General features: G+C 48.1%; 1 protein-coding gene across 2 annotated transcripts in view; it reads right to left on the bottom strand.

The window, feature by feature from the left end:
• The window catches only part of MLKL (mixed lineage kinase domain like pseudokinase), a 703954-nt gene that overhangs the window by 595921 nt on the left and 83105 nt on the right, over nucleotides 1-24928 (bottom strand). For both annotated transcript variants that reach the window (XM_086945230.1, XM_086945229.1), the window contains one exon: nucleotides 115-572. In XM_086945230.1, coding sequence (XP_086801356.1) covers nucleotides 115-565 — 451 coding nt within the window. In that variant the 5' untranslated portion in view covers nucleotides 566-572. The remainder of the gene's footprint in view (nucleotides 1-114; nucleotides 573-24928) is intronic.

Genomic DNA, 24928 nt, shown 5'->3' with positions numbered 1-24928 from the left:
TACTACATATTCAAACACAAAGGGAGTCAGAAAATGAGAGAGAGACGGAGGCAGAAAGGCCGAGGGGGAGAGAGAACAAGAGACGGAGATACAACAAGAAAAACATACACTTACTTTCAAAGTACTTCTTTATTTCTTGCAGGTCTTCTTTAGCGTCCTTCTCATTTTGTCGCCTTAGACGCTCCTCCTGAAAGAAGTCCAAAAACTTCTTTCCATGCTCCGCCTGCAGCAGCAGGGCCAGCCCTTCTGCCGCATCTCCCATCCGGCCATTTATCTGCTCCAGCTCCTCCTTGATGCTGTTGGCCAGTAACAGCTTCCTCCACCAGCCCATGTGCCTGTATTTGACGACCCAGTGTTTGGCATTCTCCATGGTAATCCGCAGCTCTTTGAGCAGCAGCTTTACGGACCGGAGCTTCTCCGGATATCTCTGGATCCTTTCTACAGGAACCATGAGGATCTTGATCCGATCACTGAGCCTCTTGCATTGCTTCTTGTTGCAGCTTGCCTGCTCGCACAGCGAATACACCCTTTGGGCCACAGACAGAATACCTTCAACAAGTTCCATCCTAGAGCTGCAAAGTGTCAAACAAAGAAAATTGTCAGCTGCTGTTAAGTGGATGGCCAAAAATAATATGGCTACTCAATGGACTTTAGCCATTATGGTGACTGCTGGTCACCCCTCTGCCCTCAAATGACAATTACAACTTGAATTTCCCTGAGTATGTTATTAATCATGTCACTATAGGCTCTCAATGGCTGAAAAGAATAGTAAATCACATCAACCTTCAAGTATACAAATCTTTGGCAGACACCGTGGGCCCATGACAGCTCCTCTTTCTCCTGGCTTGCCAACACTATTCTTGCCCTGGAGTAGGAAATTCCTCTTCAGCTAAAGGGAAGCCTCTGCTTCTGGGCACAGCCACAGGAAAAGTTACTTTCTTAATGTGGAACTAGGAAACTCAGACTTAACATGGCGCAGCGGTAATGGCACCACAACTGAGAGGGACAAGGATCACAAGAAGCATGACCTACTCCTTGCAGCAAGGGAAAGATTCATCTAGTGACAAAAGGAGACCCTGTTCTCTAGCCACAACTCCAGTCATGTGCCCAGCTAAGCCTTCTCAACCGCTGCACAGATGCTAGTACCAGCCAGCCCTGGAAGCAAAGTACAGGTCACCTTGCCTGCTATCGAAACTTGCTCCTTTTTACGGCAAAACGCATGAAGACAGCAAAACTGAGAGGAAGGGAAATTGCACCACATGGAAGGTACTGACAAGGGACAGAATGCGGTCCTTGGCTTTGCCATATAAACATCTGTCCCTAACCTTTAGTCAATACATTCCTGCATGTGTCAAATCCCAAACACAACACTGCTTACCGGGTTAAAGTGTGTTCTTGACAATGTATTAACATGTAGATTCTGGAATTCTCCCGCATAGAAATGTGAGAAAAATATGTATTTATTGCCAACGTTTGAGATTGGCAAGAGCTTCTTTGTAAGAAAACCTTATGGGATCCAAGCAAGCCACACCACCATGGACTCCCCTCACTGTCTAGTTTACAGAAATGTGTGGGTCGTAGGTTTCCCTGGGTGGCGGCCCAGAACAAGCCCCAACATTCACAGCTACCCACTTAGCGAAAACAGGGTTGGATTTCATGGTAAAATTTGATGTGTCAGTTTGGCATTTTGTGTCCTATCCTGTTGCGGGGGCTAAGCCCACCCACACAAGTGAGGTACCATTTGTATAAAGAGAATTGGGGTAATGCTGGATGGTAGGAAGTTTGTGGCTCCACGCTGGTTGCAAAACATCCCATCACTGAAATGTGAGGAAACTGTGCAATACACACTTTCTACCATGCAGTATTCCCACACGTCTCCAGATAACAACGGTGCCCCACTTAAATGGGTTGGCCCAGAGTCTGTGACACAAAATGCCCAAAAATGCTAAATGGAGAGGTGAGGGATCCACAAATTTCCTACCACTATGCGTTTCCACACGTCTCCCAATAACAACGGTTCCCGGCTTGTGTGGGTGGGCCAAGAGACTGTGACACAAAGGGCCAAAAACGCTACATGGAGAGATCAGCAATAGGGGTAGCTGTGGTCTTTCAGGCTGTGCTCAGCTGCCATCCATGGAAACCTAATATAAACACACACAACAGAGAAGCCCTGTATAAAACGCTCTCATCTGTACACTGTCAAACCACAGATTGAGATTATTGATCCTATAGTGATCCAACAGAGGGAAGCAGAAAATAGAATATATACTGCTACCTAAGACAAGACAAGGGAAGACAACACATGTCTTAATACTGCCCTCACACACTTTGCAGTGTCATGCTTCATCATTGGGCCGCATCATACATCTAGGTGCAGACCCACACACTAGATGGAGCACAATCTTTTTCTGACAAAGATTAGTGATGAGGGTAGAGAGATAAAGGGAAAGATGTGATCATACACATACAACACGTAAACGTGACACAACAGAAAAAGAAAAGAGAGAAGGGAGGTCTCTTCCCTTCTGTAACGGGCCCAAAAAGTGCAGCATTTAATTTAAAACCACCTAGGGATCGACATTTTTGCTCCCACTGTCAGCCCTCCGACGATTGTCGGAGGGCTGACAGTGGGAGCAAATACACCGGTGCTTCTTGTGACTATGTGATGGCGAAAACACAGCCCCACGCAGTCCCGGGTTCAGAAAAGTCTTAATGAACTCGTGAATTTGTTCCCTCACAGAAATTCTGGAGAGGATCAAGAATATGAGAAATTATCTACAGACAAAAAGACTAAGGTAAAAAACACCCAAGTTGGGTAAGGATTGGAAAATAGAGACCAACACCCTGATGAAAGCCAGTGCCACCCTTATGGGGGCTTAGTAGTGGCAGAAACATGTTGGTAATTGCAGTGGGGTTATAGGGATCGTCGCCTTCCCTTTATACCCCGATATATACATTTTTAACCCTTCCAGGGGTCTACAGACAGAATACAAATATTTATGTAGATCCCTAGGTTCTTTTAAATTAAATACTGCACTTTTTGGTACCGTTACAGAAGGGAAGAGACCTCCCTTCTCTCTTTTGGTTTTCTGTTGTGTCACGTTTACGTGTTGTATGTGTATTATCACATCTTTCCCTTTATCTCTCCACCCTCACCACTAATCTTCGTCAGAAAAAGATTGCGCTCCATCTAGTGTGTTGGTCTGCACCTAGATGTATGATGCGGCCCAATGATGAAGCATGACACTGCAAAGTGTGTGAGGGCAGTATTAAGACATGTGTTGTCTTCCCTTGTCTTGTCTTTGGTAGCAGTATATATTCTATTTTCTGCTTCCCTTCGTAGGATCACTATAGGATCAATAATCTCAATCTGTGGTTTGACAGTGTACAGATGAGAGCGTTTTATACAGGGCTTCTCTGTTGTGTGTGTTTATATTGTGAATAAGGGAGCCAGAGAAGCTTCAGTCCCTTGTCTCTCTTTGTGTGTTTTTCATCCATGGAAACCTACCAACTACAGACGTTTTTGAAAAGTAGACTACCAGGGGATTCCAGTGTGCTGTGCCTTGCGTGGATCCTCTCAAAGATGAGTTTTTTACTCACAATGCTTTGCAAACCCAAAATCATACATTTTTCTTAAATTCCTGTGATGGAAACTTCTGGAATGAGCAGGAATACTCAAAATGTGTACCTTTCAGTGTTACCTCACTTGTCCTGATGAAAACACTGCCCTTTTATGTGACAGGGCCCAGTGCCCACAACAGGAGTGAAACAGACCAAGGTCAATGGGAGTTTTTGAATTACTGCCTTCCAAATGTAAGACAGTGTGCAAGAAAGAAGACATTTTACCCAATTCTCCCTGAATAAAAGGCCTGTAAATTCGGAGATGTACAAATAACCCCTGCACCCAAACTCAGTAACAGGTTTACATTTCAAAAAGACACAGGTTTCCTTCATACCCATTTTTCACTTGCTGTGTTTTACCGTATGAATTTCTCTATAATCGATGGACAATGAAAAACTATTGTAAGGTGCAACTCAGATGTTGGCTCGAATCTTGGAGAACCTTCAAGCCCTGAGGCATATTTATAAGATTTGTCACACAGTGCTGCACAGAAAGGCACACTCTACTGCATGACAGGGAAAGAGGATAAATGCACAGTTTAAAAGAAAATGGCACATTCCTGCCTTTTCCCCTGTGCTGGTGACATTTTGGCTGCCTAGTGCCAATGCAAGCACCCTTGCCCCACGGTGCAAGCATGTCTGTGTTGCATGCAGGATTGTTTTTGTGCAGAAAGGTTCACCCCCTGAGATGCATAGTCTTCTATCTATGTGAGCTGTAGAATACAGCACACATAGAAAGAACAAGGAAGCAATGAGGAGAAATACAAATATTTTTCCACATTACCCTTCTAGTGAAAAGGCGTATCTTTTTAGTGCATTCCCAAGTTTACCAGTTCTGGTAAATCTGGAAATGCGTCAAAAACCATGAGATTTGCGCGAGAAAACTCACACAAAAATGCCTGTTGAATGCCTCCCTTGCGCAGAGTAAGGCAAAGCAGGGGATAGCCTGCATTGCTTTACTAGAGATTTATGAAGCCACTCACGGCCACGCAAGGTGGCCTAACATGTCTTCATAAATCTCATTTGTGAGTTCCAGTGTCCTTGCACCACATTGTATGGTGAAACAGTGATGGAGATTGGGTCATAAATATGGCCCCCTGTATATACCCATAACCAAAATAATCTACTGGATGTAATTTTATATTGCGTTTGTAATTCTGCCATTGTAGCAAGAATTTACAGAGTGAAACGTGGGTACACATGGCTATTTTTTGCTACTCATTTTCAATACTTTTGGATTCTAATAGTTAGTTTCTTTGGAAACAGTTGAGGGTCTACCAAATGACCCTTTGCTGAATTGAGAATGTTGTCTACTTTTCAGAAATGTATAGCTTTACAGCATCAACCATGAGTTTCACACCTGTTTCCACCACAAACTGGAAGTAGGTTGAAAGCACAAAGAAAAGCAGAAATGAGTTAGCTCTAAGAAATATCCAAAAACTGTGGTAAAAAGAATTTGTCTTTGATGCAGTTCTGCTTATTCCTAAGAGGTGGGGAGATGGTGATTTTAGCACAGTAAACATGTATGTGATGCCAATTTTAGGGAGGGGGGGGGGGGCAGACACTTTCTTGTGCAGCACTTTTGTGCCCATTTGTACCCCCAACCTCTCAAAAATATTTTCCCAGTGCCCGACTAGGGAATCCACAAACCCTGAGTAGCTTTAGATTGCCAATGATGTTGGGAAAAAGGACATAATTTTGGCAAGGGACCCTTATGTTGAGAAAACAGTTATGGCTGCATAAGCGCTAAGTACTCTAAAAAGCAAAACAAAAGGGGTTCAGCACTGAGAGTGGTAGAGCCTCCGCACTTATGAGGTTAACAGAAAATGTACAACCATGGGCCGATATTTCTGTAAACAATATTTAAGACAATAATTATGTCAGACAATATTTTAAGATGAGCCTAGCGGCAGCGCGCATACGCTGCTCGCTCTGTGAGGCATGCAGAATTAGACTATGCTGTGTAATCCTCGCCTTCTCTCCGCACATATTTTTTATTGGCTGGTGTCTTTGTCCTTAGTAAATGCTTGCTTCCGATTCATTGGGAGGCTTCTTAGTCCTTCCTTGCACCTGCCCTGTCTCCATTTGTGACCGCCCATGACGACTGGATCTTTTATTTGGCTCCGTACACGGTCAGCTTTATCTAGGGAGTGAGCACTTTTTTCCTTATGGCCACTTATGGGGGACAATGGCGGCTGCTATTTTCTTTTTTTATTTGTATACTGAGCACGGAGCCTGCTTTAGGGACACCGTGCTAAGTTTATTTATTTATGTTAATTTAATACTGAGCGCAGCGTCCACTTCTGGGACACCCCGCTCTGTTTAATTTTTTTTTTTTTACTTTTATAGTGAGCGCTGAGCCCGCTTCAGGGACACCGCACTTTTTTTAACTGTAAAAATGAGCGCAGTGCCACTTTTAGGACACCGCGCTCGGTTTCTTTCGCTCAGTGTTAAAGTTTAAAAAAAAAAAGAAACTGAGTGCGGTGTCCTTGAAGCTGCACCGAGCTCAGTTTTACACTTAAACAAGTATTTCACTAGAGAAATAACTTGAGTTCTTTGGTGTAGTGAGCATGGAACGTATGTTGGGCTTATCTGTCAGAGTTATGGCATGGCAATAAGGAAAACAAGAAGTGATAGGTTGAATGCTTAAATGAATCTCAACCACAGATAATCGCTCTACCTGCATTACAGTCCATCCTATTTTTGCCTGACATGCCACCTTAGACAAAAACTAGCAATATGCAAAATCAGCCTAGTTCCGGCTTTATTAGGAACAGTCCAGCCAGGACCGACAGGACCCCTTTAAATGAGCCCAAAAAGCAACCCCAGGCTGCTTTTGGCCTCGTTGGGTCTTGTCAGTCAGGGACAGCTTGAGTTCTGTGGCCCAGTGAGCACATTACCAGCATCTAGGCTTACCTGGTTGTTAGGACAGGAATGTCCACTGCATGGTATACAGGTGTACACCGCTGCCTTCAGTGACTCAACTGCATGTGAAAGAGGTGTTATTTTTTTGTCGACCCAGCTATCAAACTAATTGTAGGAAATCTGCCATTTATGCGTGGCCACCCCATATTGGTTTCCTTTTACAGGACCCAATATTTTTGCTGGCTTTAGAACTCTGTGCACTTTTCCCCTGCTAACCATAAGCAAAACGCCAGTGCTCCCACTTTGAACATAGATGAATAGGCACAGTCCCAACTGGAATATTTAACTTGCATATAAGTCCCTAGCATATAGTACAAAGTGTGCCCAGGGTCTGAAAGGAAAATGCCACTACTGGACTGCAGCAACTATTGTGCCATACACCACAGTGCAAACACAGCTTCAGACCTACCATTGTAGCTGGACTATAGCAGCGCAAAAGCTGCAATCCGATCAGTCAAACTAAGCAGCAGATTTATTTAGATTTTATGCTGTGTTTGCATCACAAAAAAGTGACGTGAAACGGCGCAAAATCTTTTTGTCCACTTTTTTTTCTAGCACTAAGATTGTTTAGAGCTGGAAATAACGTGAAAGTCACGAAGCTGCACATGGTAATGCTTTGCATGACTTAGAACCAAGGGGGCATACCATGGATGGTGCATGGGTGATCCCATGCAACCACCCAACACTGACGCTAAACACAATTTACTAAATAAAGTAGACCGGTTTAGTGTCAAAAAATAGTGCACCCTTCAAACGGGTGCTATGAAGGAGAAATGCTTTTTCTCTCCTTTCATTTTCGGTGTTCGCATGTGTGATGAACTGTACAGCAGACATACAAAGTGGGAACATGTTTAAAATTCGTCTAGACATAATATTTTCTATTGGAAGGGTATCCTTCCAGTACCAAACCTATGCTGGGCTCACAGAGACACCCTTGCACCATGGCACCAAGGTGACTCCGTGGCACACTGCAGCTAATTTCAGCGCCTGCATTAGAGAGAGGGGAGGAGAGTGCCATATTTCAGTACATTTTGTGCTCTCCTTCTCTCTCCCACTCATGCAGCACTGCATTTGTGGCCGCTGCCCTGCGTGAGAAATTTGTAAATCTGGCCCCTAATCCCTTTGACCGGTCAAAACCTTCTTTTTATATATTAATTAAGCAACCCTTATGTAGGCCTTGTAGCCCACAAGGCAGAGCGTATGGTATTTAAAAGAAGAGCATGTAGATATTTAATGTGAACATGTCTTTCGAGTGACTGGCACCCGAAGGCTATTTATACTAGAGTATAGATTAAAATGAGACAAGCTAGAAAATATTTAAACTATTTTAATAGCTATTAAAAAAACAATGCAATGGTTACGTCTGATTTTTAATAGATAGAAAGGAAAAGTAACTTTTAGAAAGTTACCATATCCCTACCTGAAGAGCCTGGAACAGGCAGAGATGACTCCTCAAAACTCTCCAGAATATGCAGGGTGGGATCTGTAGGCATTCTTTTTTACACCACAGGGTAAAGTCCTTCTTGAGTCTCAAATTGTGCATGACCGGTCTGCTGGGTTCACATATAACACTTGGGCACACTTGAAAGGGGCGAGAACAGGATGTCAAGACAATTCTTGTGAATCTACTGCTCAGTTGCTGAAGGTCTCAGCTTTTGCCCTACCTGACTTCTGTCTCTGATTTTATTGTGGGTATAGTGGATCCCCAAACTGGATTTTAGTGTTAGATGTGAAAGGACACTAGGATTATCATAGTGCACTGTACACACAGACACCCTGCCCTAAGAGCTCAAGTTTAGTGTGGCAAAAGATTTTTGCCTTCTTGAAAATGGTCAAAGTGGGTAGGGTTGGACCTGGGAACTATCACCTCATCGACTAGGGAGGACCCATGAGTCCCCTCACTTGCTAGGTTGTGCAAGGCATAAATATGGCATCTCCAGGAACAAACTTCAAAACACTTTCTGAACCTGAGGAAGAAAAGAAGAAGACTGAACCTGCTGTCTGTGACTTCAGAGGAGCCCTCTTGTTCCCAGGACAAAGAAGTGGACTCAAAGGGTCATAAGGCTGATTTCCTGTTCAAGCTACAGGGATACAACAAGCTACAAGAGACCTTTCCTGCAAATGAACAACTAGACAGTGGTAACTGGACCTGGACTAGACTGGACGCTGATGCCGACCTTGGCCTGAAACCTTATACGTTTTTAAACACCTCCCCTGAGGTCCTGGGGGATTTGGAAGAGTACTCAGGTGGTGGATTGGATTTAAGGGACACCCCAGACACCAGAACCTTCGTTCTGATCTGACTTGAAACAAAGGACAAAATAGAGACCTGTGCCTACGACAACAGAACCTGCACAAAGCAAAGGTGTGATACTCTGCAACTGTGGCAACCTTCCTGGAGCTGCACGATTGCTACTCGTCCTGGACCAAAGACCGCTTCCCCAGACAGAGGGACGCCTTTGAGAGCCAAAGGCAACTCCAGACTCCCCTGGACTAATGGCACAATTCCCTTGCACACCGCAGGTAAAAACAATGCACTGGAACCATAGAATTGCAGCCATCGGGCTCTCCGAGGGATCGCCCAAAAGTAGATGGTCCAGTGCATTGTGGAAAATGTAGTTCTGACCTCCCGCAAGTTTCAGACGGCTATCACTTTCCCCCAGAACCTGGACATTGAAGCAACGTTCTGCTGACCTTTGCTGCTAAGGCTTTGTGGTGGCAAGTCCTGCAACCGTCATCTTTACTTGTCGCTGCATCTAGAGGGAACCCAGCAACACCTTCATCCGACATTGGCAGTGGCCTTGTTGTCAACTTCTTGCACCTGTTCTTTTGCCAGTACTGTGTAAGCGGTAAAGGCAGCACCCCCTTCAGTGCCACGGACAGCCAGGACAACTCTGCACCTGGGCTTCTCAAGTCGGATAAAATTAAACAGTTGTGGCTTGGTCCTGGGACCCGAAACACCTTTACCCTTCTTGGGTTCCACGCAACTCGCCCTGCAAGTGACCGATTGTCACCAGTGCTTTTTTCCATTGACCACAATGTTAAAGCTTGGCAGTATTGATTGGCAATGATTTATTTTTGTTTTTAAAATACAAATCTCTGGTTGTACGTATCCGATTTACTTAGTTTTGGTATCTGGATTTATATAAAAACCTTCTTTATTTTTTATAAATTTGTATCAGTTTTATTTTGAGTCGTGTCAATTACTTATCATCCATGTTGGTACTCTGACTGCTCTTTGCCACACTACCAGGACTGAGCTAAGGATTTACTATTGTGAACCCAAGGACCATCTTTGAGGAATTGTGAGAGTATTGCATGGTGAAGCCTAGCCAGTATCACCACTTAATACTCCACCTTTCCTATATACATTCCCTGTCTGGAAAATGAGCATTAAACTGGAACCCAACCCATCCCAGTCCTTCCTTGGTCAAGAAGAACGCGGAAGGGAGTGCTGTGTGACCAGGGCTGGTGGCTGAATGACAACCAATCTCCCAGAGGCGAGGGGGTGTCAGCTGAAGTTTGTACAACATACTGAAGAAACAGAGGGTCTTCCTAGAAGCCTTACTGTCAACTAAAAAATGGAGTACAGTGCCAAGCCCTCCAGGAGGAAACATTCAGGAGGTGATATCTGCGTGTTCCCAGCGTGTGGAACACTAGAAGCAGCGGATTATCAGTGAAGCCCATCCCAACCTGTTGTGAGGGGTCTTAAGGTTGCCCAGTGTGGTACATGTTACAAACTGTGTAAAGAAACTATCAACCAGAATGTCGACATGCTTTTAGCGCCTGAAAATATGGTACTGCCACTGCCCAATGCGGTATGTCCCTGTTTGACACCAGCATTGCTACCAAAATGGAATTCCTATCCTCAGCCCAGAGGCTGCAGTACCCATCTGCACCCGGCCCAGATGCCACTATTATAAAAGACAAGCACCAATTTGCACCACACTAGGAGGCCACCACTGCCAAAAGGGTGTATCCTCCAAGCAGGTCTGCCATGCTGTTCATACTTGATGGCCAAGTAAAGAGCAAGACCACTGCCCCTAGCACCCCACCACTGAAGCAACACCAAAGGGTAAGATCGTCAACCATACGACCACTGCCCAAATCAAACGTCCATTGAACAGGTAACATGGGGCGTGAACTCACAACCACTGAACGAATATGTACTAATCTTGTAAAGGTGAACCTTTCATTAGAATGCTAACCATTGCTAATGCAAGCTAGTTATGCCTTGATTATTGAACTGACCAATGAACTATTCAATTACATAACCGCTAGTGCCTAATCAATACCTATTCCAAAATATTTGCATAAGTTACCTTGGACATTCGCAAACTTCCAAGAGCAAGAGAGGGCACCACAGTGGATACAGCACTTTAACAGAACTCATAGATGTTTTCACAACCCTCTACTTCCACTGAAGTGTGTGGTATTTTGTTTTGGTATGAGATTAAAGTCCTTTTTTGTTTTTTTTAATAAAGATTAGCCCTGAGCTATCCAATACGTTATTGTGTTATTTGGTTGACTGATGAGTTCTGAGCTTTTTCCTGAGCACTATATCCCTAAGTGGCCATAGACTGCTTGTCAGAGCTACCATGAGAGTAAAGTATGGGAAAGGTGTAATTTGAGCATTTCTTTGATTCAGACCCCTACTGGACACTGATTCTGACACCGGGGATCTATATCCATTATCAGGGGGCCTCTTGCTTATCACACACTCATGTGCATAACTTATTTTGTGCATCTTGGATGTTTGTTACCTGGCTTCGTACGGACACCGTTTTTCTTGAGTACTCACTATTATGTATCATTAATGTCTACATTGCAGGGCGTGGCTAGCCAGCCAAAATGGTGTACGCAAATTAACGCTGCTCCACACTTCACCCCATTATCCTGAACAATCCTTTGTAATAGCTGCCAATCTGGCCATCATCATGAGCAGCATCGCCCCTACTACGAATACCTATGAAACGAGGTGTGGGAGGTGGTGCTGGTTGGACCACCTGTGGAGGAACTGGTAGAAGTTTGTGATCGACACTGTAGTGCTGAGAAGCCTCAACAAAGAAAGCAGCAGTTGTAGTCAAGATGCGACAGGTTCGACTGAACAGCATAAAAGAGAGAGGAAGACACTGGAGAAATGAACCGGGTCTGGCTGTGCACGGCTGCCGGGGCATGAGGTATAGCTTGTGGGCCGGGACACACACTACTAGAGCTCAGGAGCAGGAGGAAGGAGGCGACAGCAGTATTGTATCGTGGCATACATATGGCTGCGGGGCAGTGAGCTGGAGGACAACGACTAGCGGACACAGGGAGCACTACGCCACCACATACTTGAGGTGAGATCGGCAGAGAAAAGTGAGCCCCAGCGCATTACCTCCTCGGTAGTTTTCCTCGCCACATGACTAACGAAGTGAGCTTCAACTCCACACCAGAACCCTCCAAAGCAAAATTTAGCCTCCCATCCTCTCCCAATATGGCCGACCCATGCACCCCATGAACCTTATAAGAGGCGGGTCAGCTCAACCCCAAATCCTGTTTTTTATGTTCAGCGCAAGTCTCTCCAGATGCCGTCAGGTAAGTGGTACCTGTGTTCCGGGAGGCGGTCCTGCCCTAGCGGACCCTAGGACCTTGGAATCTGTTCCCCCCCCCTTTTTTCCCCCGGTATGTTCTGGGAGCCGGTTAGGCTCTGCTTTAGCGGGCCGAGGGTTTCCTGGGGGGTGGGGGGGGGGGGGGGGGGGGGGGGGGGGGTGTTGGCCGGGGTGCTTTTTGGGAATTTACTCCCCTGTTTTTTTAGAATGCTGGGGTTCTGCGACTGTGCCTTTCTGCATCACGTCGCTATTGTGGTTCCCCTTTTGCCCTGTGCCCGGTTTTGCCGCTCGCCTGCCTTTCATGGCGTTGCAGCGGGCGGCGGCTTTCCATGCAGGCGTTTTTTTTCGCTGCTCCTCGTGGTGCTGCGGCGGCTCGGTCTTTTTTTCCCCTTTCAGTGGGGAGTACGGACCGGCTGGTCCTGTGCCACTCCCGGGGGTGCTGCTACATGCGGGATTTCGTATGAACTCGCCTCCCGCCTTCCCTGTGTGCTGGGACGGGCGGCGGCCATTGTGCTGAGTCGTGTCTTGTCCCCTCTGGCGCCGCCTGCCATTGAAACGCTGCGGCAGGCGGCGGGGTATGTCCTACGTTGGAGTTCCTCCGTCTCAGAATCCACGCTAAGGCTCCCATCTCCCGCCAGCGGTAGTGCTCCCGCCAGCTCCTTATAACGCTGCGGCGGGGCTGCACGGGTCTTGCTTCTTTGCAGCCCTCGCTGTTTGGGGCTCTCTCTGTTACGTTCCCGTCTGTTGCGGGAATGCATCTCTTCCTGGCGGGGTCGGGTGGTGCTTGACCTGCACAGGTGTTGCTGGTCAGTTTCTTGTGGCTGGCCCGCCTTTTCCTGCCTTCATTTTAGGGCCACTGTTTTCATTTCTCGTTATGGTCTCCGGTGTCCGGCTCATGGAGCAGGTGGATGCCCCTGTAGGGGAGGGCTCGGCCTCCCAGGTTCCTGCTGAGTCTTTCTCCCTTCAGTCAATTCAGGACAGGATTCAGGCTGCGGTGGCTGCTGCCTATGCGCAGCGTGCTGGTGGTCAGGGTCCTTCTTCTCCGAAGCGTCCTCGCTTGGACCCCGCTCCGATTTCTGACACTGAGGGGGAAGAGAAGGATCTCCGGGGGCGCTATATCCAGGGTCAGGAATTGCGGGAGGTGCTTCTACACATTAAACAGAACTTGGCTATTCCGGCTCCGGCTGCTGAGGAACTCTCGGAGGACTTCTTCTTACAGTACCAACGTAAGGAGCCGGAGTCTCTACCTCTTCATTCCTCCGTTAAGAAGGTGTTGGAGGGAGAGTGGATGGAGGTTGATAAGCAGGCCTTCCAGAGGTACCTGGTGAAGCGCTACTCCATCCAGGACTTTGCCAAGGATTTCCCTTCCTCTTTGAAGTTGGACTCTCTGATGGCGGGGCTTTCCTCGCAGGGTTCCATTATTTCCGAAGATGCCTCTCCCTCGGACCCTGTTGACAGGCAGGTGGAGGCCACGGCCAAGCGGGCTTACTCGGCAGCCAATTTTTCCATCCGTGCCTCTGCCTACCTGTCTTACACGGTGCAGTCCTTGTTGAAGGATTTCCAGTCCTTGGCGGAGCTGTTGGACCAAGGGGCGGATGTGGTCCCTACCCTGGCGTTGATGGAGCAACAGACTCTGCTCCTGTCAGACATCTCATTCAACACCTTGGGTGCTTCGGCCGCAGCTGGCAGCGCTGCTATTCAAGCCCGGAGGCAGATCTGGTTGCACAACTGGAAGGCAGAGGCTGCCCAGAAGGCCTTACTGATGAAGATCCCCTTTTCTGGACCAAAGCTCTTTGGGTCTTCTCTTGAGGACATGGTCAAGAAATCGGCTGAGGACCAGAAGCTGCTGGCTCCCCTCAGGTCTTCCAAGGCCTGCTTTCCGAGTCACAAGAGGGTATTTTCCACCTCATCCACGCCCAGGGGTGGGGCGCCCTTTCGAGGCAGGGGTTGCTGCCGGGGTGCCCACTTCTTCTCCAAATCCCGGTCTCAGCCTGCCGCCTCCACCTCTGCCCACAAGTCCTGACTATCTCCAGACCCCGCTGGGTGGGCTCCCGGTGGGCGGCCGACTTCGCCACTTCCTTCCGGCGTGGGAGTCATCTGTCTCGGACCTTTGGGCTCTTCGGATCATATGAGAGGGTCTCTCCAACTCTTTCAGTTCCCCACCCATCCATACGCCTTCCGCGCTACCGCGCTGTCTTCCTCTCAAGTCAAGCGGGAGGCCTTGCTCGCCGGCATCCAGGACCTGCTCGTGATGGGGACCATCCGGCCAGATCCTCTGTCTCAGAGGGGTCTCGGCGTGTATTACATTCTGCTCCTGATGCTTTCTCTGCAGGAGATTCTGCCGCTGCTGGTCCAGGGGGAGGTTGTGGCTTCTCTAGACCTGTTGGATGCCTACCTTCATGTGCCGGTCCACCTGTCTTCTCAGCCCTTTCTCCGGTTCTGCATGGGGGACTGCCACTACCAGTTCCAGGTACTTCCTTTCGGTTTATCATCTGCTTCAAGGGTGTTCACCAAGATTCTGGTGCCCTTGGTTGGCATTCTTCACCGGGAGGGGATCTGGGTGTTTCCATATCTGGATGACTGGTTGATTTGACTGGTTAATTTCTGCTTTTTCTTTTTCAAAGGGGAGGCTGCACATCCAGAGGGTCTGCGAGGTCCTTTCTGCCCACGGTTTCCTGATCAACCTGCGGAAGTCCCACTTGGATCCTACCCAGGACTTGGTCTTCATTGGGGGCCTTTTGGACATGCTCCTGGGGAAGGTGTTCTTACCTCTGAAACGCCGCAACGTCTTGTGGTGGGATCTGAGGGATCTTCTGGGGAGGGACTCTGCCCCTGTGTGTCTGTGGTTGAGAGTTCAGGGGTTAATGTCTGCCACCATCAATGTTCTCCCCTGGATTCGCCTGCACCTGTACCCCTTGGTCAATCACCTGCTGTCTCTACAGGACCCCTGCTCCGAGAACTATGAGATTCCGGTTCTGGTGTCTCCCCCGATCCGGTCCGACCTGGGCTGGTGGCTTGTGGCATCCCATCTCTCAGATGGTCTTCCCTTTCTTGTATCCCCGTCCCGGGTGGTCACAACCGATGCCAGTCACCTCGGCTGGGGGGGGACCTTGGGGTCCCGGTTGGTTCAGGGTCAATGGGGTCCTCTTCTGTCCCACTGCTCCTCCAACTTCCGCGAGATGAAGGCGTTCCTGCTAGCTTGCCAGGAATTTGCTCCCTCTCTCCGGGGTTATCATGTCTTGGTTCGGACAGACAACCAGGTGGTGCGGTGTTACATCAACCGCCAGGGGGGTTGCCGGGTGCGCTCCCTGTGGTTGCTGTCCCAGGAACCGTTGTCCTGGGCGGAGGGGACAGTCTTGTCTCTCAGGGCTGTTTATCTCCAGGGGTCGGAAAATATGGTGGCGGACAATCTCAGTCGGGTGTTCCCTCCCTTGAGTGCCCTCTCCCCGACACCTTTGGTCTTTTGGAGTCTGGTGTCCCAGTTTGGCCTTGTTGTTAATGTTAATGTTATGGGTGTCTTATATAGCGCTCGGCTACTCCAAGGAGTGTCCCGGCGCTTTCTACCCACAGCAAAACTACAAAAAGAAGCAGGAGAGGGCGCAAAGGAAAAAAGATCGATCATTGTCCATAGAGCCACGTTTTCAGACCTTCCCTAAAGGCCAACAGGTTTGAAGTACAGCGGAGCGACAGGGGGAGGGTGTTCCATAGCTGAGGGGCCAGATGTTTGAAAGAGCGTCCCCCTACCCTTGCTTTCCTAACAACAGGGACAATAGCCAATCCAAGAGATTCCGATCTAAGGGATCTTGTGGGTTTGTAGAAAGCAAGGCGTTTCTGGATATATTCAGCTCCGACCACGTGGAATGCCTTGTGCGCCAATGTGAGTGCTTTAAAAACAATCCGCTTCCTAACAGGGAGCCAATGTAGGGAAAGTAGCAGGTCCGAGGCTTTCGCACGACGAGGCAGGCCAAAAATCGCCCGTGCCTCCGAGTTTTGGACCACCTGAAGCTTTTGTAGTAGATAGTCCAGAAGACCCAAGTATAAAACATTTGAGTAATCCAGCCTGGAGCAGATAAGAGCCTGGACCGTCGTCTTCCTATGCAACAAAGGGAGCAAGGGAAGAAACTTGCGCAACATTTTAAGAAGACCATAGCAGGTGCCCGTCAGGCCTAGAATCTGGGACTTAAGAGATAGGCTGTTATCAATTTTGACCCCAAGATTCTTAGCCACCAGAGAGGAGGACGAGGGTGGGAACATGTTCACAGGCCACCAATCCTGCCAACTGGGGTCAGCCTGACACCCGAAGAAAAGCACCTCTGATTTATCAGGGTTGCACTTGAGGCTGTTCAGCTGAAACCAGTCAAAAACAGCCCCGAGGCACCCGCGGATGCTCTCTCCGTTGAACTCCGCCCCCTTTCCACAAGTGAAAAGGAGCTGGGTGTCATCGGCGTATGACATGATCTGAGCCCCAAAGGACTCTGCCAGCACCGCCAGAGGGGTCATGAAGATATTAAACAGAGTCGGGCTAAGCACCGACCCCTGTGGGACTCCGACCTCCAACGGCGGCACTTCGGCAGAGTGAGGGGGGCCCAGACCATCTGCCGGTGACCAGCTAAATAGGATCTAAACCAGCTCAACACCGTCCCTCTCAGACCGATCTCATGAAGTCTGCTGAGGAGAGCCTCATGAGGGACGGTGTCGAAACCCGCAGACAGATCTAACATTACCAGCATGGCTCTTCCACCTGAATCCAGCACTTCCTTAATGGCTTCATTAACCTCCAGAAGTGCTGTCTCGGTTAGATTGGATCGAAAGCCCGACTGGGTGGAGTGCAACAAACCATGAGTTTCAAGAAAAGTTGAGAGCACAGAGTGAACATGCTTTTCCACTATCTTTGCAAGAGCAGGCAGAAGGGAAATTGGCCTGTAATTGGCATGATTCTCAGGGTCAAGACCAGGCTTTTTAAGGAGTGGAACAACCATGGCTTCCTCGGGGTGACCTGTTCGCAGAGTTGGGAAATGCCCTCCTGCCTTGCTTCTACGCTCTCCATCCCTGTCCGGGGTTTGGAAGGTGGATGCTCTGTCTTTCCCTTGTCCCCGGGGTCTCCTGTATGCCTCCCCCCCCTTTCCCTTGATCCCTTGGGTCCTCTGCAAAGTCCGCTTGGACCGGGCCTTGCTGCTCTTGGTGGTGCCCGGTTGGATTCGCCGCTCCCGGTATCCTCTCCTGTGCGAGCTGGCGGTTCAGGAATGTTGGCCAATTCCGAATCACCCGTTTCCCTTGCAGGGTCCTCCTCTCCCAGGGGGGTGTTGCGCCGGCTCCTTCTGCAAGCTTGGCTGTTGAGGGGGTGACCTTGTTGGCCCAGGGGTGTTCCCCGGGGGTTGTTGCTTTGTTGCAGGGTTCCCGGAGGTCTTCTACCTTGATGTCCTATTCCCGTCACTGGTCCTCCTTTTCCCGTTGGTGCGGCCTGCTGGATTCTGATCCAGTATTGGTGGACCCCTTGAGGGTTCTAGATTTCCTTACGGAGGGTTTTTCTCTGGGGTTGGCTACCTCCACTCTGAGGGCTCAGTGGCTGCCCTGCGTGTCTTCTGCAGTCCGGATCTGGATCTGCTGGATTCCTTGGTGGCTCGCTTGCTGCGGAGCTGTTCTCTGAGGCGGCCTTGAGCTGTGTGCATGGTGCCTCCTTGGGATCTTCCCTTGGTCCTGCGGGCCCTGTAGGGTCCCCCCTTTGAGCCACTTCAGTCTGTAGATCCAAAATTCCTCACCTTCAAGGTGGTTTTCTTGGTCGCCATTGTCTCGGCTGGCCCCATGGGCGAGCTGGGGTCCTTTCTTCGGTCTCCTCCCTTCTTGAGGGTTACGCCATGATCCCCGATTTCTGCCTAAGATTCCCTCTTTGGCTAACCGCTCTCGTGAGGTGTCCTTGCCTTTCTTCTCCCCGGCGGTGGAGGTTTACTTGGCCCGCACGTCCCCTTTGTGTCAGTGTGACAGTTTGTTTGTGACCTTTGGCCCGGTGAGTTCTGGTCACAAGCCTTCGGTTTCTACTCTGAGTCGCTGGGTGAAGCAGGCTATCCTCCTGGCATACGATTCACAGGGTTCTGTTCTCCCGAGGGTGGTCCAGGGTCATTCCACCCAGAGCATCTCTGTGTCTTGGGCCTCTTTTAAGGGTGTGTCCATTGAGGAAATCTGCCGGGCTGCAACGTGGTCATCTCCCCACATGATTATGGAACACAATCGGGTGGTCCTGGGGCGCTCCCCTCCTGAGGATTTTGCTGGAGCTGTTCTAAGTGCTGGTTCTGCCCTCCCTTGATCTGTCCCTTGTTTGGACTATGTTGTGTTTCTGTTGTTTATTTTCACAATGGATTAAACGTTGTTTTGGTTACCTGTTTCCGCCTTGGTGGTGGTTTCTTGTGTACCATGAAGCCTTCCTGGCTTGGGTATGAGCTCACTTCGTTAATCATGTGGCGAGGAAGACTAACGAGGAGGTAATGCCCCGGTTACTTACCGGTAATCTTCATTACTCCGAGTTAGTCTTCCTCGCCACACGAGTTCCCGTCCCTCCCTCCCTGGCTATTGGCTTCATGTTGAGGCTTGGTAGTTTCAGGATTTGGGGTTGGTCCGACCCACCTCTTATAGGGGTCATGGGGTGTAGGTCGACCATATTGGGAGAGGATGGGAGGCATGGGAGGCTAACTTTTGCTTTGGAGGGTTCTGGTGTGGAGCTGAAGCTCACTTCGTTAGTCATGTGGCGAGGAAGACTAACTCAGAGTAATGAAGATTACTGGTAAGTAACCGGGGCATGTACTGTGCTACACGGAGTTGGGGAATGCTGAAATGAGTCCGTGGGCCAGATCGGGCCCAGGCACGCCGCCTCTCCGACACAGTGGTGAGCACAGGCGTACAAGCGGTGGTGCCGAGTGTACCGGAAGGGGCCTATGAGTGGCCAGGTTCGGCTTGCAAGCTCTCCTCAGACACTGCAATGGCAAGCACACCGGACGGCATGTAAGAGACACCTGAAACCTGGCACACTCAACATGCAGGACCTGCTGGCAGCTTGTGAACACAAGGCAACAGAAATCGCATGCCCTCAGTGTGCAGACAGCGAAGCAACAGACTCGAGTGGAAACACCAAAACGAAGCCCTAGCGGCGGCGGCCCAGAGCTTTCCAAAGTATGTGTCGCAACACAGTACTGTGTCGCCTGACATGTGTGGGTGTGTCGCGCGACGGTACTCTCTAATCAAGCATGTACGTCTGTCTTAAATCTTTAAAGACAGACTTACATGCTTGATTAGACGTACGTACATTCTCACGCATCAGGACGTCTGCGCCGCATACTTTGGAAAGCTCTGCTATAGGGAGTGTCTGCGGCAGTGGGTATTTGCTGAACATAAACCCCCCATTCAAGAAAGAGATTTTGTAGTAACTTAATTAGGATGGCGATATCCTACTTGTTAAAGGTAATTTTCTTTTTCCCTGAAGTGCAGATTTCCAGCGTAATGTGTCACAAAGGAAATGCAATCGATATCGTTTGATTTAATGTGTGAGAGGGCCGTAATGGCAGTAAATAGACACAAGATAATTCCCCTTTTAAGTATGTCATGTGGGCCTTCACTATTATATAGGCGTATGAAGAGAACTGAACAATTAGGTGGAACACAGTGATGATTTTGAAGGGTAAGACTTTCATACGCTGGCAAATTACTCGGAGTTCCCTGTGGCAGTTTCACGTGGCATTCGCTGATGCTTGATCATATTCAGGGATGCAGTTATGGCCAAGTTCTAACAATTCTTTATTCAACGTGCCCCCTTACCCTTGGTTCGAGTTACGCAGATGTCATTGCTGTAAGATTTATCAGTTTGGGAGGTGTTACACTTGTGGGTAAGGCCGCTTTTGGAGCCTCAGAGCAAAGTGTTCCTTGTGATCACACAGAGTAAGGAGAGAAATGCACTGTAGTTTGGGGACCCACTGGGGCTTTGTCGGATTTATTTGCAGAAATTGGGAGTTGGTCGCCCTTCGCTAAGTGGTTTGTGTCCTTCTCAAGGGTTTGTATAAGCAGCTTTTTTTTTACCATTGAAGAATGTTACAGTATTACTAATAGGTTTGCATTTGTCCTTTTTTAAAGTTGCTTGTCTCTTGTATTTTCTTGATAAGTTCCCAGGACACTTCTGTAATATATCAATTTCTGGGATAATGGTTTGTTCACCAAAACCTCATTAATCTGGGACCCCTCTTACCATGGCTATGGCCATTCGGTGCCATAGCCACAAAGGAGGTAGCACAAGAAACCAAACATGAACGTTATATGTTTGTTTAGCAGGTCTATCGTAAGTACATTTGGGCACATTCCAATATTTAACAATTTAGATTTTGCTTCGGGGTTGGGCAAAAACATTGTGCAACCCCAACCAAAATCAGGGCCTTAACATGTATTTATTTTTTTAAACCCTGTCACAAAGAAACTGGCAACAAGGAGAAACGCGGCAGTAAATCTGTTCTACTCAACTGGTTGCAAAGTCTGCATTTAAAAATATCATGGAGCTAAGGCACCTGTGGCAGAGATCTTGGTGTGCTCAGTAAAGCTCAGGGAATAATAATAATGGTAAAATAACTATTTGCTTTGAGAGGTCTGTGTTTTGTCTAGTCCCAGTTTTGAGTCAAAGTAGCATTGAGGGTTAATAGGTCTCCTGGAAAGCAGCAACTTAATATTTGGCCCAATACAGGAAATAGGTTTTACTTTGATAACATGGCGAAACAAAAACTCCACAACCCAACAGACAGTCGATCTAATGTACTGCCTTGTTTTTTTACTGGGAATGAATCTAATATGATTCACATGTTTCTTTTTAGTAAGTAAGAAGGAAGAAACGTTTGCCAAAACCAACACTCCACATGCTGTGGGGATGCCCTTTTTGTGCCGTAAATCACTGGGGCATGTGTCAATGTGTGCATGATTATATTCTTCTTTCAGGCACAAACCTAACCTTACACCCATTTTGCCAGTCATTGTCTTTGTAAAGAACAGATGAACAATTGCTTTATTAACCTTCCTCCTTTCTCAAATTTCCTGAAAATGCACCATTTGCCCCCCCCCCCCCCCACACCAATCTTATGTGGTTGAGGCTCGCTCGCGACGCACGCTTGCATTACTGTGTCACTAAATCAGGAATGTCTAAAAAGTGTGTCACCAACATGACAAGCCCAAAGGTGTGACAAGAGGCAAGTCGCGCCACGAACAGCGGACATCCAGAATGCACAAGGCCCACGTACTGACCTGGATAGTACGCGCGATTGCAGGGGCTGTGACCTGGAAGCCAACAGCGGGCTTGCAACAAGGGAGCACTATGCCACTGAAGACCTAAGGTGAGACCAAGCAGAGAAAGGCGAGACCCAACAGTGTGCTGAACTACCTGGGGTGGGAGATGCTGAAAGGGGGCCGGTTCGGGCCTAGCCCCGGGCATGCTGCGTCTTTGACACAGTAGTGGCCGACACAGGTAAATGAGGAGTGGTACTGAGTGCACCTGAGGGCGGCAGCAAGTGGCTGGGTTGGGCTTGCGCACCCTCCTCGGATACTGCAATGACTGTCAAGCAAAGCACATAATGGAACATGTAAGAGACACCTAAATCCTGGCTTACTCAACATGCAGGTACTGCTGGTTGTAACAAAGTAGGATAGATCCAGGATAAGGTTGATATGTAGTATTTATTCAGCCCCAACCAACAGTCAGCTAACAACTGACAAATATGGAACTTTCACATTAGATGAACATTGGTGACAGATGGTTCCAAGCTCTAAGTTCTAGCATGGAACCAGACCACCACACAGAGACAGGTCATCACACTTCTCCCTCTTAAACACTAAACAGGTTTACATGTCCAGTAATAAAATAAGCAACAGAAACATATGAAGAAACAATGGAAAGGGTTCCTATACGTAATCACGCAAGTGAAAAGGAGGCTTGCGTACTCTCACACTCTTACGAGAAGAATCTGTATACAAATCTGGAACAACAATATTATCTTCTCATTTCCCTTTTCCCCCAAAATGAGAAACACGACTATTGTTCCAGATACGACCATCCTCCGTCTTTACAGCATTTTTGAAAATCTTTACAATGGTTCTAGGAACAGAAAACTTTGACCTCCTATCTACATAAATCTTCCTTTGCCTCTGTAGTTTCAATTCCCTTTCTCTCCATGCACCCACATCATTATTTTTTACACCCTTGTCTGCTGCCATCCAGGCAGAACATAAACAAGTATTCGGCGCCCTACCCTTGAAGCGTTCAAACTGAGTCTTTCCTGTAGTTGAGTGTGGAGAGAATCGATAGGCAGAAATTCTGTTCTGTAACTCCCTTCTCCAGTCCAAATTATTAACCCTTGCCAACTGAATGCTTTCCTTCAAAGTCTTGTTAAGTCTCTCCAAAGCACCATTTGCCTCAGGATGATACAAAGAAATCCTCTTGTGAACTATACCACACCTACTGAGATAATCCTCAACTTTCCCAGAACAAAATTGTGGCCCATTGTCAGAAAGAATAGAATTCGGGTAACTCTCGTGCTTAAAGACAGACTCCAAGAAAGAAATAACAGAATCACTTGTAATCTCCCTCACCAAACTAACTTCCACCCATCTTGAATACAAGTCCAACAAAACCAACATAAACGGAGTTTGATGCTCACCATGTAACGGCCCCACAATATCAATTGCAATCTCATCCCAGGGGGACCTAGGCAACCTCCTACAAACCATTGGGGAAAACTTAGTTTTCAAAACTTTATCACTTGCCTGACAAGAAGAGCAATCCCTAACTGTACGTTCCACCAACAAATCAATCCCTGGCCACCAGAAATTCATTCGTATGCGTTCTTTCGTCTTAGAAATGCTCAAGTGTCCTTCATGAGCCATGTCCACCAGAACACTTCTGAGATGGGCTGCTAAGCTGACTGAGGCCCATGTTAATACTATTCTAGCAAAACATCTCCATTCTGCGAATATTTTAGATCCCTCGCAGAATGGGTTCAGGCCCGGCCATAGCACCGAGACGGCGCTCCTGTATATGGCTGAACATCTCCGCATGTTAGAGGATTCAGGTCACACGGCGGCACTTGTGCTCCTCGATCTAAGTGCCGCCTTCAACACTGTCTCCCATGACATTCTACTCCAACGTCTGGTTGAGGCAGGGGTGGATAAGCTGGCCCTTGAATGGTTCAGATCTTTTCTATCTGATCGCTCCTTCAGGGTCATCACTCCCCCCTTTGAATCCAAACCTCATGCGGTTGTCCAGGGCATCCCCCAGGGATCGGCCTTAAGCCCCACTCTTTTTAACCTTTATGTCCAGCCGCTGGCTGTTGTCGCCATGCGTGGGAACCTCTCCATCGTGTCCTACGCAGACGACACGCAGCTCGCGGTTGCGATTAGTGGGGCCTCCGATCTCGAGGCAGCCAAGTTCCGTGAGGGACTCATATCTGTGGCCCACTGGATGAATGATAATTTCCTACAATTGAATGCTAAAAAAACCGAGGTGCTCATTGTGGGGAAACAAGTTCATCTGTGGGGTGACAGCTGGTGGCCACGCAAGCTTGGTCCTACCCCCACCCCTGTCACTGAAGTCAAAAACCTTGGGGTGTGGTTTGACTCCCAACTGAGCTTTTCCACTCACACTAAAAAGACCGCGGCGTCTTGCTTTGGAATCTTGCGTCAGCTTCGGTCCACATTCAAATACTTTGACGCTCCTACACGTCAACTCATTGTGCAAGCTTTGATTCTGTCTAAACTAGACTATGCCAGCTCTCTTTTTCTCGGAGTCAATCAGGCTGAGCTCTCCCGTCTCCAACGCGTCCAGAACGCTGCCGACAGGGCTCTGGTTGGTCTGCCTAAATTCTGTTCAGCTAGGAGAACCATCTTTAATCTCCATTGGCTCCCGGTGGCACAGAGAATAAAGTTTAAATCTTTGATTTTGACATTCAAAATCCTTAAGCTTTCTTCTCCTCAGATTCTGCAGCAACTCATTTCTCCTTATGTTCCAGCTCGTTCTCTGCGGTCTTCTGTTCTCCACCTTGCCACTGTTCCCCGTTTCAAAAGATCCAGGATTGGTGGCCGCTCCTTCCGAGTCCTTGCCGCCAAACTGTGGAATTCCTTGCCCGTCCACATCCGTGCCATCGATGAGCTCCTTGCTTTTAGGAAGGCGGTTAAAACTTTTCCTTTTCCCATAGCCCCTTAGTTCTGTTGCCGTTGTGTTGTGTTTCCCACCTCCTGTCCGGTTTTTGTTCTGCACTAGCGCCAGGACGCCCCTTTGCTGGGGCAGCTGTGCGCTCAATAAATCAGGATAACATAACATAACAGATTAACAGGTGGGACTAATCTAGTACCTCTCATAAGCAAACCATCCACCACTGCTAACTCATCAGCAACCATTGACCAAGGTTTCTTTAGAGAACGAGACATATTTCCTTCCAACAATTTAATGACCTCCTTGAATTCCTCATCCTTACTCAACTCTTCTTTCCAAGCATCTTCCTTCACCGCACCCAAAGTAACATCACACACCTTTAATTCACACTCAAAATCCTCCACCAAAGCTTCATCAACATTTTCCACGACATCCACCAACCTTGACAGACAATCAGCCGAGACATTAGTTTTCCCTGGAATATACTCAAACCTGAACACAAACTCCTGCAAAGAAATTACCCACCTCCTAATTCTCGCCGAGATTGAGTCCAACCCCTTCTTTTCAAACACCTCCTTTACTGGCTTGTGATCAGATCTGATGGTAAAGGAAGAACCCCAAACAAACT

The sequence above is a fragment of the Lissotriton vulgaris genome, chromosome 12 (assembly GCF_964263255.1).
Source record: "Lissotriton vulgaris chromosome 12, aLisVul1.2, whole genome shotgun sequence".
In the NCBI taxonomy this organism is placed as follows: Eukaryota; Metazoa; Chordata; class Amphibia; order Caudata; family Salamandridae; genus Lissotriton; species Lissotriton vulgaris.
Note: the sequence above shows the minus strand (reverse complement) of the source record. Positions and strands in the feature narration are given on the sequence as shown.